This window comes from Saimiri boliviensis, chromosome 11 (assembly GCF_048565385.1).
Source record: "Saimiri boliviensis isolate mSaiBol1 chromosome 11, mSaiBol1.pri, whole genome shotgun sequence".
In the NCBI taxonomy this organism is placed as follows: domain Eukaryota; kingdom Metazoa; phylum Chordata; class Mammalia; order Primates; family Cebidae; genus Saimiri; species Saimiri boliviensis.
The window spans coordinates 86346074-86363623 of record NC_133459.1 but is presented as its reverse complement, the minus strand read 5'-3'; the positions used below and the strand labels follow the sequence as shown (position 1 = coordinate 86363623).

The 17550-nt window shown below is 36.7% G+C and overlaps 1 protein-coding gene across 5 annotated transcripts in view; it reads right to left on the bottom strand.

Moving 5' to 3' along the window:
* PKN2 (protein kinase N2) overlaps positions 1–17550 on the bottom strand; it is a 161308-nt gene that overhangs the window by 92573 nt on the left and 51185 nt on the right. For all 5 annotated transcript variants that reach the window (XM_003943260.4, XM_010331123.3, XM_003943261.4 and 2 more), the window contains exon 2: positions 2980–3280. In XM_003943260.4, the coding sequence (XP_003943309.3) occupies positions 2980–3280 (301 nt within the window). The remainder of the gene's footprint in view (positions 1–2979; positions 3281–17550) is intronic.

Sequence of the window (17550 nt, the reverse complement as noted above, 5' to 3'; positions counted from 1 at the left end):
TCTCTGTTATAAGTACACTTACACCTTCTAGAACTGAAAGCAAAGCACAGTGTCCTTGAATCTTCTTGCCAGATCAAACCTAAAATAAATTCATGTGTTTACCTTAGTGTGCGAGGTAAAACATCTAAAATTTCATGGCAAACTGACCTAAAATTAATGACATTAATTTTAATCCTCTATGTTGTAGTTGTTGCTTTTTACATTGTCAAGTTAGTTAAATGGGAAAAAAAGAAAATAACATTACCAAGTTGTGTGAATATGCCATTTGCAAAGAGAATATTTTTTAAAATAAAACAAACATGTGACCAACTTACCAAGTTTATACTAAACAAACTGAAGTATTAAGAAGTTACAGTACAAAGTTATATTTCATATAATATCTGCCCTCCAATTATTTGAAATGTAAGTATTAAAAATGGTCAGTATAAAAAGTTTCCGGCTTTATCATAAAATTTTTATTTAAGTCTTTGTTTTCTAAGTTATTTAATGTTTCGAGTGTCATAATAATTAGGCTTTGATACTAATTATAAGGACTAATATAAGATGTGGATTTGCTGGGTGTTTTTCTATTTTGAGATACAAAATGCACAAGTAAACATCTACTATGTTTCAGTTTCTGTAATAAGCCTTGAAAACAGATGAATGAAAACATGACCCTCCCCTCAAGGAGGACAGTTTAGTAAGTGATATAAACATGTACAGAAACACAATGCAACAATGAATGGACAAAGAAGCACAGAAAAGATAAAGCAGAGAATGTCATGGAAGGTTTCATGGTAACACCTAAAAATTGGTTTTTAAGGGTGATGAGGAATTTGATAGGACTTAAAGGAGGTAATTTCTTTATATAAAACACTAGGAAAGATAAGCTCAATCTAAAGTGATAGAAGGTAGACCAGTGACTTCCTATGGCAAGAGTTGGTGATCATGGGTTAGCTGGGAAGGAATATAAGAAAACCACTGAAGTAATGAAAATGTTCTGGATCGATTGTAGAGATGGTTAGCTGGGTGCACACACACATTTGTTAAAAAACATCAAATCATGTACTTAAAATAGGTGCATTTTGTCATGTAATTTATACTTCAATAAACTTTTTTTTTTTTTTTTAAAGATAGAATCTCTCTTTGTTGCCCAAGCAGGAGTGCAGTGAAGCAATCTTGGCTCAACACAACTTCTGCTTCCTGGGCTCAAGTGATTTTCATGCTTTAGCCTCCCAAGTAGCTGAGACAACAGGCACACACAGCCATGCCCAACTAATTTTCGTATTTTTGGTAGAGACAGGGTTTCACCATGTTGGCCAGGCTAGTCTTGAACTCCTGGCCTCAAGTGATCCACTTAGCTTACTCAGCCTACCAAAGAATTACAGACGCGAGCCACTGTACCAGGCCACAATAAAGTTAACTTTTATAAGGGGAATGGGAAAGCCAAATGGGCTCCTTGTGTTGATAAAACTCTTCTATATCCCAGTGAATCACAAAGTAGTTATCAGCATTCTGTGAGGAGTGAAAATTCTCTAAATAAACAGAGTTTAAAGCTCCAGTGCCGTTTCTTATTTTAGACCACTCCTAAAGACGTTAAAAAAAAAAAACTGTAGAGTTTGGCAGAGTTCCCATGGAACAGGCTATTTCTAAGTTTATATAATATTACACAAACAGCATTTTAAAAATACATTATTTCCATTTATAATGTAATTATTGAGTGTGTAAGAATACTAGACGAAGAGCTGAAGGGTTTTTAACTAGATTGTTAGAAAATTAATTTATATCTTTCGGATTATTTCAGTCTAAAATTAGAAAGTGGGTTTCCTATTATTTCTTTCATTTATTCTTCCTATTATTTCTCTACACAGAGAGCCTCCAAATAAAACCGCTAACTCTCAGATGTTGAAAGGGATGTACACAAGTTTTAACAAGAACACTAAATACTGCAACTTTTGAGATGGTAAAACTTCAAGGTTCTTAGCCAAATTTATAAATTTTCTTAATCAAAATTTAAATAACCTGTATCTATTATTTATGAGCTAATCACACAGGTTCTTCTAAATTTTCTACCATGCTATAGGTGTATTACTCGATACACTCTCACGCTCCTTTTGTTTGCAAATGAAAAAAATCGATGGTTACAGAGATTGATAATGTCTTGAGACCTTGGCTCAAGACATTATTGCAAGGGTAAGACCAAATGTATCTTACATGACTTTTTGTATAAAAAGTTATAGAAAGACTATATATACTGATAGGTGAATATTGGCACAAATATAGAATTTTTTATCTGGAAGGATATACAACAAAAAATAATGTTACTTTCAAGGAGACAGTCCAAGAAAGAAAGAGGTGGTTCTTCAATTTTTACTTTCTGTACCATTAAAAAAATTCCAACATAATATTTATTAATTCTATTGTTTAAAAAGTATGCTTTTACATTGAAATCATGGGTTATATTTTCCTCTTATTTTCTAAACTTAAAGAAAATAAAAGTAATGTGCTTTTTTTCTATTATTTTTCTCTTTTTTCAACATTATGCCTAGTAGTTTGTTTATTCAGTTGCTTAGAGCACACACAAAAAGGTTACAGGTTTGACTGAATACATTTGCAAATAATAAAACTATCTCTTGTTCACAAAACACATTTTTAACTTTTAAAAAGTCAGCTGGCAAACTTGTGCTGTTGATTACAGGATGAATTAGGTAAGAGCATGTGATTGACTCAATACAAAGCATTAATACTAGAGAATCACTCTAAGTAGTGTCTTACTGACAGAGTAAGAATATATTAGGGTGATTAAATTCTAAGTAAATATTTCAATTTTCATACCTACCAACTTCTGCCCTTCTGAAGAGAATATAAATAAGACCTTAATTAAAAAAGTCTCTTTACCTTCAGAAAACTAGTAACTATACATGTCCCAAAACTATTTTCTAAAACGATACATTTATTAATTAATATATCACATAAACATCAAATAAAGCACTACTATACCTGTAACATCTTCTGGATCTGACACAACAATATGTGCATTTAATTCCTGTAGCTTGTGATGTAGTTCTTCTAATTTTTTATTTGATTTTTTCAAAATGGTGTCTACATAAGCCAAACTTTTTTTATCTGTTGTGACTTTCCTCAGATTTTCAGCTCCTTCTTTGATTTTCAGTTCTTTTCTTATTTCTCTCTTAATTCGATCCTTGATATCATCCAATTTCTGTTGCACCACTGTATCTGAAAAGTCTAATTTCTGAACAGCACTCACATTCTCAGAAAACGGAAGAGTTCGGGAATCCCCCTACAGAAAAAATAAACAAATGGAGTTTAGGAAATTTGGCTCCTCAGTAAATATGCAGTGTTTTCAGCCTAAGAGAGTCTTTCTTCATTACATTAGGTTTAACTATATTGAATTATCTCCTTAATAAGCAACAGAACAGTTAAGTCAATAACTATTTATTGACTTTTATTATAACCATACAAATTCAAGAACTCTAGCCACTCACTAAGCAGCATTACTTGACAAATACATTTACCTTAAAATAAAGTGAACACAACACATCTACACACAAAGGCTGTGTGAAAATACAGTGGATTTTGATATCTTAGGAACCCAGGTTAGATCCCAACCCCTACACTTTGAACCTTGGGCAAGTTACTTAACTTTTCAAATATTCAGTTTTAACAGTCCACAAAAATCTAAATAGTAGTAGCCACCTTTGAGAAATATTGTGATAATTCACAAATATTGTAAATGAAGTTCTAAATACAAGTACTGGCTCACTGGAGTCACTTAATAGATGAAAAGTATTATTAAATTCTATAGGTAAACACTGAAAGTCCAGATTTCATCACTACACAATATATTCATATAACAAAACTGTACTTGTATCCCTTAAATTTATACAAATAAAAAATTCTATAGGTGAGTAATTTTATCTTCTGTAAGAAACTTTATTTCCCCCCGTCACCTATGGACCCATGTCACAGAAAGAAACTTCTTAAAAATAAATGAATATTGGCAAAATAGATACCCTTATGACCACTTTTTAGTTAATGAATTAAATGTGCTAGGGTTTGGGAAAACTATATTCAGAACTCCATTTATATGGTTGTCCTTTGATATGTTTGGGAGACTGGTTCCAGGATCCCACATACATCACAATCTACAGATGCCCAAGTTGCTTATATAAACTGGTTTAGTATTTGCATATATCCTAAATACATACCCCATACTTTAAATAATCTCTAATACCCAATACACGTGGTATGTAAAGAGTTATCATGCTGAATTATTTGTGTTATTTTAAGTTTTTTCCCTAATATTTTCCATCTGTAGTTGACTGAATCTGCAGATATACAATCCACACATATGGATGGCCAACTGTATATTTCAAGGCTAAGTACTCCAACTGGTAATGTGGCTAACTCACTACAAAAGCATCATTATTTAAAAACACCTCTAAATTGTGACCTTAATGGAAGCTAAGACAATACACAATACAGTCATCTTAAAATGAAAATCCAATCAGTTAAGCACATCTAATCTACATTTACAACAGCCAAAGTTATGTTATAGCTATTTATATATCATTGACTCTTTCAAAGTACATTACTATTAATATCATTGGATTTACAATGTTTAAATTCTGAAACACAAAAAACCACAGGTAATGGTTACCTCTGGGAAGTATACTTGAGTTTAAAGGGCATGGAAAAGAAAAAGACATATTTCACTGTGTAGCTGTTTTGCACCTTTGAATCACAGACCTAATTAATTCAAAGATTTTCTTTAATATATTGAGAATTCCTCACACTCACATAAACAAGTTGGTACAAATACTTTTTATCTTAATTCTTAATTTCTAAAAATTATGTATTATGCAAAATAGTGAAAAGGGTGAGCTAAAGGGTGACATGGGATCTAGTTGCCCATTAGCTTACCTTAATTTACCCTGTGCCTGCAGGTATATTAAGCAAAACATGAAGTAGTTGATTTCTATGAATCTGTTTACCCCGCGTGCTCTCTCTCTCTCTCTCTCTCTCTCTCTCTCTCTCTCTCTTTTTTTGGTAGAGATGGGATTTTGCCACATTGCCCAGGCTGATCTCAAACTCCTGGCCTAAGTCATCCTCCCACCTTGACCTCCCAAAGTGCTGGGATTACAGGCATGATCCACGTACACAGCCTGTTTCTAGCTAAGAATTCCTTTGAAACTCCAACAAAAATATAGCAACAAGACAATTTCATGTTGTTGTGTATAATTTCCAGGTTCCACGGATCTTAAGAATTCCTAAAGTAGGTAATCTATACCTTTTAGTTTTATATTTCTGATCTGTCACTATAGAGATAAACTATGATCTTCTACCTGGGGAAAAATACTGTCTGAATTTTTCAGTATTTATAATGGAATGTAAATCCTACCATCCATTTGGTTTCCAAAGTTTATGTGTCTACCCTTGGCTAGTTGTCAAAAACACTAGCTCATATCTATTGTCAAAGAACAAAATCCCAAATTCCTATTACCTAGTTTCAGGTGAAGCAGACTGAAACAAAAAATGATTAGATAAAAAATAGTTTAAGCTAGTTCCACTCCTCCAAACATTACTGTTTTAATCCTTACACATTTATAAGAAAACAATTTATGAACTGATTTTACAAATTTGTTCTTTAATATTATGTTTAATATTTGTAAAGACAGAGGTCTCCAAAATTTCGTTGTTCATGGTACTCTTAATATCTCAGGAAATTATTCCTTATTTCTCACAGGCTAAAAGAAATACCTAACGGTTTCATTTATTAAGCAGTAAGGTCCAAATAACTTGACAAATATTTGTGTTTTAACAACTTAGTAGTCGTTCAAAATAAGAATATCTACAAATTAGGCTGGGCACGGTGGCTCTCACCTACAATCCAAGCACTCTGGGAGGCCAATGCAGGCAGATCACCTGAGGTCAGGAGTTTGAGACCAGCCTGACCAACATGGAGAAACCCTGTCTCTACTAAAAATACCAAATTAGCTGGGTGTGGTGGTGCATGACTGTAATCCCAGCTACTCGGGAAGCTGAGGCAAGAGAATAGCTTGAACCCAGGAGGCAGAGGTTGTGGGTGAGCCGACAAGGTGCCACTGCACTCCAGCCTGGGCAACAAGAACGAGACTCTGTCTGAGAAAAAGAAAAAGAAAGGAAAAGAAAAAAATAGTATTTTAATGTCATTTTTAAATAACCACCGTTACCATCTAAATGGAATGTGTCTCTCAGGTACTCCACAATTTCTCAAATACTGAAATCAGAATAGAAATTCTCATGCTCATTTCCTGTTCTACTCTGCAGATGGAATGTCAATAATCTAATACTCCAATGGCTGGGCGCGGTGGCTCACGCTTGTAATCCCAGCACTTTGGGAGGCTGAGGCGGGTGTATCATGAGGTCAAGAGATCGAGACCATTCTGGTCAACATGGTGAAACCCCGTCTCTACTAAAAATACAAAAAAATAGCTGGGCATGATGGAGCGTGCCTGTAATCCCAGCTACTAAGGAGGCTGAGGCAGGAGAACTGCCTGAACCTAGGAGGTGGAGGTTGTGGTGAGCCGAGATCACGCCACTGCACTCCAGCCTGGATAACAAGAGCGAAACTCTGTCTCAAAAAAAAAATCAAAAAAAAAAAAATAATAATAATAATCTAATACTCCAGTTAGTTCACAAGGTATCTGACAAATAAAGATGTCACGTGTTTTTCCCTCCAAAATGTAAAATATACTTCAGTACCCTGCTAGTTTGCTGAGGCACCACAGAGTCTTGTTTAGAAATCATGGTACTAAGCTTTAAAGAATATTGAGCTGTCACCTGAAAATGGCTTGTATATTTGATATGAATCCTTTGAAGGGCTTTTGCCTACTTCAACTCCCATTTCTTTCCAATTTGTTCCTTAAACCCTAATCATATCAAATTATAAAACTTTACTTCAAGAAATCATCATTCTTGGTCCAGCCACTAACCATGCTGCACCTTTGGTATGCACTCTATCCCCTTCCTTCATTAATAATCTATTTCCAGTCTCTTCTTGGCCCCGTTAACTTTTGTTACAAAGACCAAGGGCAACTCTTCCTGGGAAATAATTTCCTATCCAATGCCTTTATTCAGAATTTAGTTAAATGTCTCTTCTGTGTGCGCTGATATTGTGTATCTTATTGAAACAATTACCCCTTTATTTATTTATTTATTTTGAGACACAGTCTCTCACTGTTGCCCAGGCTGGAGTGCAATAGCATGGCCTTAGCTCACTGCAAACTCTGCCTTCTGAATTTACCCTCTTTTTTATCTGATCACTCTTCAAAGACTATGAGCTATTTGAGGGCAGGGCTTATGCTTGGCAGATTAGTTTTGGGTTTCTGTTTTTTTAATGACTTGTCCATTATGTTAATAGTCTCCCTTTAGAATTCAGGAAAACCTGTCACTGCTGAGGAACTTATGCTTCCCTCTATCTGATAAATAGAATCTGGAGGAAGAGATAATGGCAGAGTAAGAATCTCCAGAGATTGACTCCCCACATAAACATCAATTTGAACATGATCTATGCATGAAAATAAAAGCACTATGCACTTCATAAAAGCCAAGGAAACAGATCAGAGATCACAGCACCTGGTTTTAGCATTACTAAGAAAAGATCAATTGAAGAGGGAAGGAAAGACAGAGGTGCAATGCCTGAATCAACTCTCCCCCAACTATAAGCACGGCACAGAGAGAGAGAGAGACAGCCCTTGGGGTAAGGAGAGGGAAGTGAGTGCAGGACTCTGACTTGTAGCTCAGCACTGGGCCTGTCACGGTAAAACCCAACACCAGGCAGAACCCCATGTCCCTTAACCACAGACAGAACAAGGTATGCAGACAAAGCCTTTGGACCTATCCTGGGACTAGGTGAAAACCTGTGACCTTAGTGTGATAGACTTGTGTCCTCTCATCTATATTAGCCTCAGTCCATAAGCAAACTTCAGCAGCAGGAAAGCTATAGTGGTATGGGCCTGGTTGGTGCCCCAGGGATACAGTAGTCTTGGTGGCAGGACTGAGAATCCCACCATCCTTCTTCCAACCCTAGGCAACACAGCTTGCTTGGAGAGTGACTCCATCTACCGGGGAAAAAAAAGATATATAAAAGAAGGATTTTGATCTTTAATTAGTGACAAACCTGTCATGGTAAAACTCAACAATGGGCAAAATGTGATGGCCCACTGACCCCAAGCTGGTCCCCAAGGACAGTGCCTCTAAACTCACTTCAGTGTCAGGCAGAGAGACACAGCCTCAGTGGAATGGACTCTGGGCTGCATCACCACTATCTGTTTGCAGTGGCCTTGAACCACAAATAAACCTCAGCAGCAGACAGGCCACAGTTGCATGGGTCTTGACCATACCCCTGTGCTGAGCTTGTCGTGGCAGCTATGGTCTTCGGGTGTGAGCTAGCATTACAGTGACCATGCTGGACACAATACTGCCTACTCCATCCCTTCCCTTAAGCCCAGGCAGCACGTGTGGAGAAACTGATGCTTGAAAGAAGGAGAAGGGTAAATGTATACACTGTTGCTTTGAAGCATTCCATGGTGAGGCGGAAGCACTGAGCAGAGTGCCACAGTGCCTGCCATGTCCTGATCCCAGGTAGAAACTCACACACCCAAAGAGACAAACTACTTTCCAGGCTCTTGGGCCAGAACACATCCTAACTGTGAATTCACTGCAAACCTGGACTTACAGTGCCATCTAGTGTTGAAACAGTGATAGTGACCATGGGCTTAGAGAACTAATAAATGGCCTACTTAGAATTTCTGGGAGAACAGGAACAAACTACCATCAGAATGTGAACTGGGAAAAAATAGCTAATCCTTCAATGCTCAGATGTTATGGCAGGCCAAAGGTATCAAGTATATTCAAGGGCCAGGCACAGTGGTTAACGCCTGTTATCCCAAGAGTGGGAGGCTGCGGTGGGTGGATCACTTGAGGTCGGGAGTTTGAGACCAGTCTGTCCAATGTCATGAAACCCTGTCTCTACTAAAAATATAAAAATTAGTCAGATGTGGTAGTGCATGCCTGTAATCTCAACTACTCATTAGACAGAGGTTGGAGAACTGCTTGAACCTGGGAGGCGGAGGTTGCATGCAGTAAGCCGAGATTGTGTCACTGCACTCCAGCCTGGGCAACAGAGTGAGATTCTGTCTCAAAGAAAAATTTAAAAAAGGGAATTTATGAACCATAATCTCATAAAACAAACAAAATAAGGCACCAGGAAACAATCCTAAAGTGATGGAGACGTGTGACGTCTCAGAGAATTCAAAATAGCTGTTTTAAGGAAACTCAATGAACTTCAATAAAATACAGAGGAAGAATTCAATAATTTATCAGAGAAACTTAAAAGAGGTTAAAATAAGTTTTAAAAAAACCAAACAGAAATCCTGGAGCTGAAAATACAATGAACAAAATGAAGAATGCAAGAGAGAATATCAACAGCAGACTCTATCAAACAGAAAAATCTGAGCTTGAAGACAAGCTATTTGAAAACACACAGCTGGTGGAGAAATTTTAAAAAAAGGTAAAAAGGAATAAAGAAAGTTTACGGAACCATGGGACAGCATGAAAAGAGCAAATATGCCAGGTGCAGTGGCTCAACCTATAATCCCAGCACTTTAGGAGGTGGGTGACAAGGTGAGGAGTTCAAGACCAGCCTGGCCAACATGGTGAAACCCCGTCTCTACTGAAAGACACAAAAAATTAGCTGGGCATGGTGGCACGCGCCTATAATCCCAGCTACTCAGGAGGCTGAACCAAGAGAATCGCTTGAACCTGGGAGGTGGAGGTTGCAGTGAGCCAAGATCATGCCATTGCACTCCAGCCCGTGCAACAGGGTGAGACTTAGAAAGACAAAGAGAAAGAGAGAGAAAGCGACAGAGACAGAGAAAGAGACAGAGAGATCAGGTCAAAAGTTACCAGTCAGATACAACACAAATAAGTTAACCTCAAGAAATACTATAATCAAATTCTCAAAGATCAATGACAAAAATAAGATGTTCAAAGCAACAAAAGCAGCAAATAACATATAAGGAAGTTCCAATCTGTCTAGCAATAGACTTCTCAGCAGGAACCTTACAAGCCAGGATGTGTGAGATGATGTATTCAAATTGCTAAAGAAAAAAAAGATTGGGGGTAGGGTGGGCTGTCAACCAAGAATACTACACCTAGCCTAGCTTTCCTTTAGAAATAAAGTAGAGATAAAGACTGCCAGACAAATGAAAGCTAAGAGAATTTATCATCATCAGGTATGTCTTATAAGAAATGTTTAAAAAAATAGGCCAGGCACAGTGGTTTACATCTGTAATCTCAGTACTTTGGGTGGCCAAGGTGGAAGGACTGCTTGAGCTCAGGAGCTCAAGACCAACCTGGGTAGCATACCAAGATTTCGATTCTACTAAAAATGAATATTTAAAAACCAGTGGGTGTGATGGTGTGTGCCTGTAGTCCTAGATACTTGGGAGGCTGGGGTGGAAGGATCATTCAAGTCCAGGAGACCTGCAGTGAGCCATGATCACCACTGTCCTCTAGCTTGGAGGACAGAGTAAGACCCTGTCTCAAACAAACAAGCAAACAAAAAATGCTAAAAAAAAAAAACAGTTCTTCAAATGAAGAAAGGGACTCTAATGTGTAACAAGAAAGTCTTAAAGTTATAAAAGTCACTAGTAAGAGTAAGTATACTGGAAACAGAATACTATAATACTATAAATGTGGTACATAAACCACTTACATCTTTAGTATGAAGGCTAAAAGACAAAACTATTAAAATAATAGCTATTTTAATTTGCCAAGAGATGAGCAATATAAGACATAAAATGGGATTCAAAAATTACAAATGTGGGAAAAAATGGAGTTAAAATGTAGTTTGGTTTTTATTTTTCTATCTTCACAATCAAAGTTGGGTTGCTATCAGTTTAAAATAACCCATTTTAAGATATTTTTTGTAAGCTTCATGATAAATGCAAAGCAAAAACCTGTAAGAGATACACCAAAAATAACAGGCAAACCATCAAAAACACATTACTAGAGAAAGTCACCTAACCATAACGAAAGACAGCAAGAGACCACAAACAGCCAAAGCAATCTAGAACAAAAAGAACAAAACTGGAGGCATCACACTACTTGACTTCAAAACATTCTACATAGCTGTAGTAATCAAAACAGCATGTTACTGGTGTAAAAAAGACACACAGACCAATGGAACAGAAGACAGCCCAGAAATAAATCCCCCATCTATAGTTTACTAATTTTTAACAAAGGTGTCACATTCAATGGGGAAAGGAGAATAAGTGGTCAATGGGGAAAGCATAAAAGTGGTGTTGGGAAAACTGGATATCCACATGAGAAGAATGAAATTAGATTCTTATCTCTCACCATATACAAAACTCAGCTCAAAACGGATTAAAGACTTAAATGTAAGACCCAAAACTACAAAAGCACAAGAAGAAAATATGGGGGAAATATAGAGAGAAAGCTCTATGTCACTGGTGTAGGCAAGAGTATTTTGGACAAAACCTGAAAAGCATGGGCAACAAAAGCAAAAACAGTTTGAGCAGTCTAAATCCAAAACTCTAAAATGTTCCAAAATCCAAAATCCAAACCCTCTCCCTCCCTCCCTTCTCCCCACTCCCCTTTCCCTTCCCCCTCCCCCCCCTCCACCCCTCTATTATTTTTAAGATAGGGTCTCACTCTTGTCACCCAGGCTGGAGTGCAGTGGTACAATCATTGCTCACTGCAACCCTAAAACACTGGGCTCAACTGATCCTCTCACCTTAGCCTCCCAAGTAGTTCAGATGACAGGTAGCCTCCACCATGCCTAACTCATTTTTATTTTTTGTATAGACAGGGTCTTGCTATGTTGCCCAGGCTGGTCAACTGCTGGCCTCAAGTGATCCTCCTGTCTTAAACCCCCACGTTGGGATTATAGTCATGAGGCACCATTAAACCTTTTGACTGCCAACATGATGCTCAAAGTAAATGCTTATTGGAACATTCTGAATTTTCAATATTTGGATCTGGAATGCTCAATCAGTATAATGCAAATATTCCAGAACCTGAAAATATCCCCAAAACTCTTCTGGGTTTAAGTATTTCAGATATGGGATACTTAACGTTTATAGACAAATGGAATTACATCAAACTAAAAGTCATCTGCATAGTAAAGCAGACAATCAACAGAGCAAGGATGTCAGTTACAGATTAGGAGAATACATTTACAAACTACACATCCGATTTTGGGTTAATATCCAAAATATAAAGAACTCAAACACTCAATAACAAACAAATAATCTGATCAAAAAAATGGGCAAAAGGCCTGCATAGACATTTCTCCAAAAAAGGACATACGAACAGCCCACAGGTGTATGAAAAAATGTTCAACATCTCTAATCGTCGAAAAATGCAAATTAAAACTACAATGAGGTATCACCTCACTGTAGTTAGAATAGGTACCCTCCAAAAATCAAAAGATACCAGGTGTTGATGAGAATATAGGTAAAAGGGAATTTTTACACACTGCTGGTAGGAATGTACAGTCATGAAAAACAGCATGGAGGTTGCTCAAACAATTTTAAACAGAACTACCATATGCTGGGTGTGTGTATGTCTCTCCAAAGAAAATGAACTCAGTATGTTTTAGAAATATCTGCATTCCTATGTTTATTACAGCATTATTTACAATAACCAAGATATGGAATCAACCTAAATGTTTACCAAAGAGAGTAACTATTTTTATGTTTCTTGTTACATATTCCCAATTTTTGTTCCCATTAACCCATCTTTCCCTAACCGTTTTTCCCCATTCTCCTCCCACCCTCTCGTAACTACCATTCTACTCTCTACCTCTGTAGGTGAACAACCTTTTAGATTCCACCTATGAATGAGATCGTGTATTTGTCTTTCTGTGCCTGGCTTAGTGTCCTCTAAGTATATCCATTTGTCTGAAATGACCAGATTTCATCATTTATGACTGAATAATATTCTACTGTGTATATGTACATTTTCTTTAGCCACTTACCAGACTTCATTAAAAACACTGGGAATTTATAACAAGAAATTTAAAAACAGCGATTCTCTTTGACCTAGGATTCCAATTCTGGAAATCTACCTAAGATAATAATTAGAAATTTCTGTCATATAGAATGGTCAATTCAATAATTTTAAAATTAATCAATAATGTGTACAATGCACTGTATTGGGCACAGACTCCCTTATAAAGCTTACAAATATCAGGGCTTTAAAACGACTTTAGAAAAGAGAAAGTTTAGGATGCTATGTAAGTGTCTTAACAAAACAATTTCAAGTCAGCTAGGAAATAAAGAAAGGTTTCCCTTACTTATGCCCTTTATTAGTTAACAGCAGTATATGCAGCTGATATATTTCTATGTAAACATACTTTTTTTTCAGGTTATGTTAAAAAATAAGAACTTTAAAAATAGAGGGACAGATTAAAACAGTAATAATTATCTATGGGTAAAAAAAAATTATGAGGGATTTCCATTTCATTTTTCAAAGTTTTCCATGTTTTCTCTATTTGTTTGACAATAAAAAGAAATTTCTCCACTTTTTTTTTTTAACCTTGTCTAACAAGGGAAAACACATTATTTAAAAGCAACCAAAAGACCCAAAGTAGTATCAACTTTATTTCAACTGTGGAAAATGTAAAAGCTTATAATCATATCTTACACTAACATATATCTTGCCACTTTCATTCAACACAATTCTACTACAAGGGACAAACTATAGACTACGCAGTATACTCTAATTAAGCTACCTCATGTGACAGTCGAATATTTCAAATACACAAATGTGATAATATCTATTTGATAAATACAGTGACTTTTATGAAATAATGAAATTCTTATTTTTAAACCCAAACATACATCAACATTTTCAATTTAATACACTTCAACAAACTCACAGTAAAGTTAAGAAAAACACTGAAATAAGAACAAGACCAGATTAAAAGAACAAAACGAAAAAGGACTGTCACTTGTGACTAAGTACTTCATTTAGGGAGAGACGGGAAAGGATGTTTACTCCTCAGTGGCCCAGTTCCCAGAGAATTGAAAAAGCTGTTACTCTCTCTACATTTCAAAAATATAAAACAGTCTGACCTAATAGATGCCAAAAAATGTTAGAGTACCCATAAAAACTCACTGGATACAATGATTCATACACTGTTTTAGCTAGAAAGAATTTCAAAAACCATTTAGTCTAACTTTCTTGATTTTAGTTTTGGGAAAAGCATGTTTAAAGCAGCTAAATAACTAACTGTCAGAGACCTGGCTGGGTTCTGACTTCTGGCAAATTGCTTTTTTACTTACTCCATACCATCTTCTTAGAGGGCCCTTTGAAATACCCACTTATCTATATTTGAACTACATCCTGACCTGATTGATTTGCATTAATTAATATATATTACCTGCCTTAAGTCAGGGATATTGGCAGAATACATTTCCTCTTCCTCTCTAATTTCACTCTAATCCAACATTCTGTGACTCAAAAGGAGAGTAGTACTCTCAACTAGAAAGCAAGAGACCACAAGCCCAGTGTCACTGGCTACGCAACTTAAGTATACAATCCTATTTATCTATACCTGTTTGCTCGTCTATCCTTTTAGTTTTCCTATAAAACAGAGTAAAACAAAACAAAAACTACTTATTCAAAACATACATTGAGTTCTAGAAAATGGAAATAAAAAGATAAAAATGACCTGATCCTTCTTTCTTTCTTGTATTCAAGTTATTAAAGAAGACAGACATGAAAACCAAATATAATTTGAAAAAGCAGCAAAGCCTTCATACAAATGTATGCCATACTGTGTTTTTTGTTTGTTTTAAACAGAGGGCTCAGTTAGAATGTTGTGTTACAGAAATAAAGCATCTGGCGTCAGAATGACCATGTATAATTTCTGATACTGTAATCGTGCCAAAGCTTCGATTTCCTGATCTGTGAAATGGAATTATTCTAATTGCCTGACCATATTATTTTTAAGTCTCATAATGGCCATGCCTACTGAAAAATATGCTTTCATAGCAACAGTACCGTTTCTGGTACATAGTTCGTATTGAAGCATAGTGCTGGATGCCTACATGATACCATCCTCCTATTATTCTCACAAAAAACAAACAGAAAAAAACCTTCCCATTTTGCTAGATGCAACAATGTGTACAGCTAAAATTCTCACTTTGCCAGGTTCTCCTGCAGCTAGAAGCAACCATATTACCAATTTTCATCAAAGAGAATTAAGCCTAGGATTTTGAGGAAAGCTTTGACTTCTCCTTTTCTTCTTGCCTGGAATGCAGACCCAAGACCTGAAAGTACAGCAGCCATCTTGTAACAATGAGGAACAAATAGGACAAAAACCAACACACTAAGGATGGCAGAGCAGAGAGAAAGAGTTCCCTGATGGCCTTACTGAACTGCTTACACAAGCCCTAGACTGGCCACCTTTACACTTCTTGTTTTAGATGGAAAACAAATCCCTATTTGATTAAGGCAAGACCATATAGGGCTCTGCAGGCCAATATAATATAAATAAAGACTTTGGCTTTTACTCTGAATGCAATGGAAACTAGGGGCAGGGTTTCAGCAAAGAAATGATATAGTCTGACCTGTGCTAAGAAATAATAGATTCAAAGGAGGCAGGGAAACATGTTGTGAAGCTATGGCATATTGCTACAAAATGGCCTCAAATGATTTCTGCCTCTCTCATTCACACCCTTCCACATTGACTCTGGAGTAGTCTTCTGGGGAATTCTGACCAAAGGGATGTTCTACTGATGTTCAGAAGTTCCAAGTGCAGGCTTCAAGAGAGCTCATAGCTTGTTTTTGCTCTTAAAAACCAACTCCTATGTAAACAAGTGCAAACTATTCTGCTAGAGAGAGTGGCCATGGAAGACGAGAGAAACCATGTGGAAACAGGCCGCGTGTGCGAGAACAGAAGCTTTCCAGCTGTTCTAGCGCCTTTCCAGCTGAGGCACCAGACATGTGAGTGAAGCCATAGTAGATATGCCAGTCCAGCTCAGCCACCAGCTGAATGCAGCTGCGTAAATGAGTCCAATTGAGACCAGGAAAAGAAACACCTAGTATACACAAAGAATGTTGAGATAAGTGTGCTATGCTGCAACAGACACATGATAAAGAGGCTATTGTACTAATTGAGGCAAGAGATGATGATAGCTCTAAGCAGTCTTTTCAACTACAATTATTATCAATTACTTTCTGGGAACTCCTACTGAATAACAACTGTAACAATTTAATATGAAAGATGGAGATGTTAATAACATTACCACTGGACAATGGATATGGACTTGTGGGGGAAAAAAAGACATGATCTGTATTAAGCCAAATATGAGTTCATAATGATGTCTCCAATCTGAATCCATCAGAACACAGATTCTAGCCTCCTCCCTTTGCTTATGTGTAAATCCCCAGTCCAACAGTGAGAAACCTGGCTCCCGCCATCCACCATCCATTTATTTAATCATTCAGTTCCAGTAAAACATATAGCAGGATCAGAATTGTTAACCCATGACCCTGTGGGAAACAACTTTATCACTAAATTACAGTAGTTATATGGTTATCCACTTTGTTGTAAATCTAAACCTGTTCTCAAGAAAAAGTCCATTAAGAAAACAGAACAAAAACAAAATAACCCTTATACTCAGGAGTGTATGTCTAGTGAGAAGACAGACATTAAATATGCAAACCACAATTAAAAATTTGGTAACTGCAATGAAGAGGAAAGAATGAAAAGACTGCTTGTAATGTAGGTTAAAATATCAAGAAAAGTAATATTAGTTTCCTTCTTCAGGAAAGTAATATTTATTCTGAGACCTGAGAGATGATTGAGTTACCCAAAAGGAGAAAAAGAAAAGTGTGCCTGCTTGAAGAACCAAAACAAAAAATTAAAACAGTCAAATTTCTGGTTCTTAACAAGATTAAATAGGCTCATATCTCTTTACTACAGCCCACTAAACACTAAAACACCCTGGACTTAATATAGCAGAGAATCATAAAACTAGGAAAGGTGGGAAAAAACAGACCAGTTAGGAACTTCAAGTCTTAAGGAAGACAAGATATGAATTCTCTGGGTTTTCCTTTAACAGGCTTCCCTAGATTGTGCCAGAAGTCAAAGGAAATCAAAGGAGGGGGGAAAAAAGCCCTAAGAAAAACCTGCTCTCGTCAGCCAAATAACTGCAAAACAGGGCAGCCCAACAGGACAGAAATCTTTTTGACAATACCAACCCTACCCCCGCCAGGTACCTCAGATGCCTCCTACCTCGCTGTGTTAAAAGGTATTGTGTAGGGATCTGGACTTCCCATCTGGCAACAGTAGGTGGTCCAGGTTAATATTTTCCACTTGGGAGAAAAAAGTGTAGGGTGAAATAGAAGATTTCTACACTTCACTTGATGTGATAGAATGTCAGTAAATTACACATGCATATTATAAAATCCAAAGGAACCACAAAAAAAAGTTAGAGTGAAATAGAGAAACACTATAATAAATCAAAATGG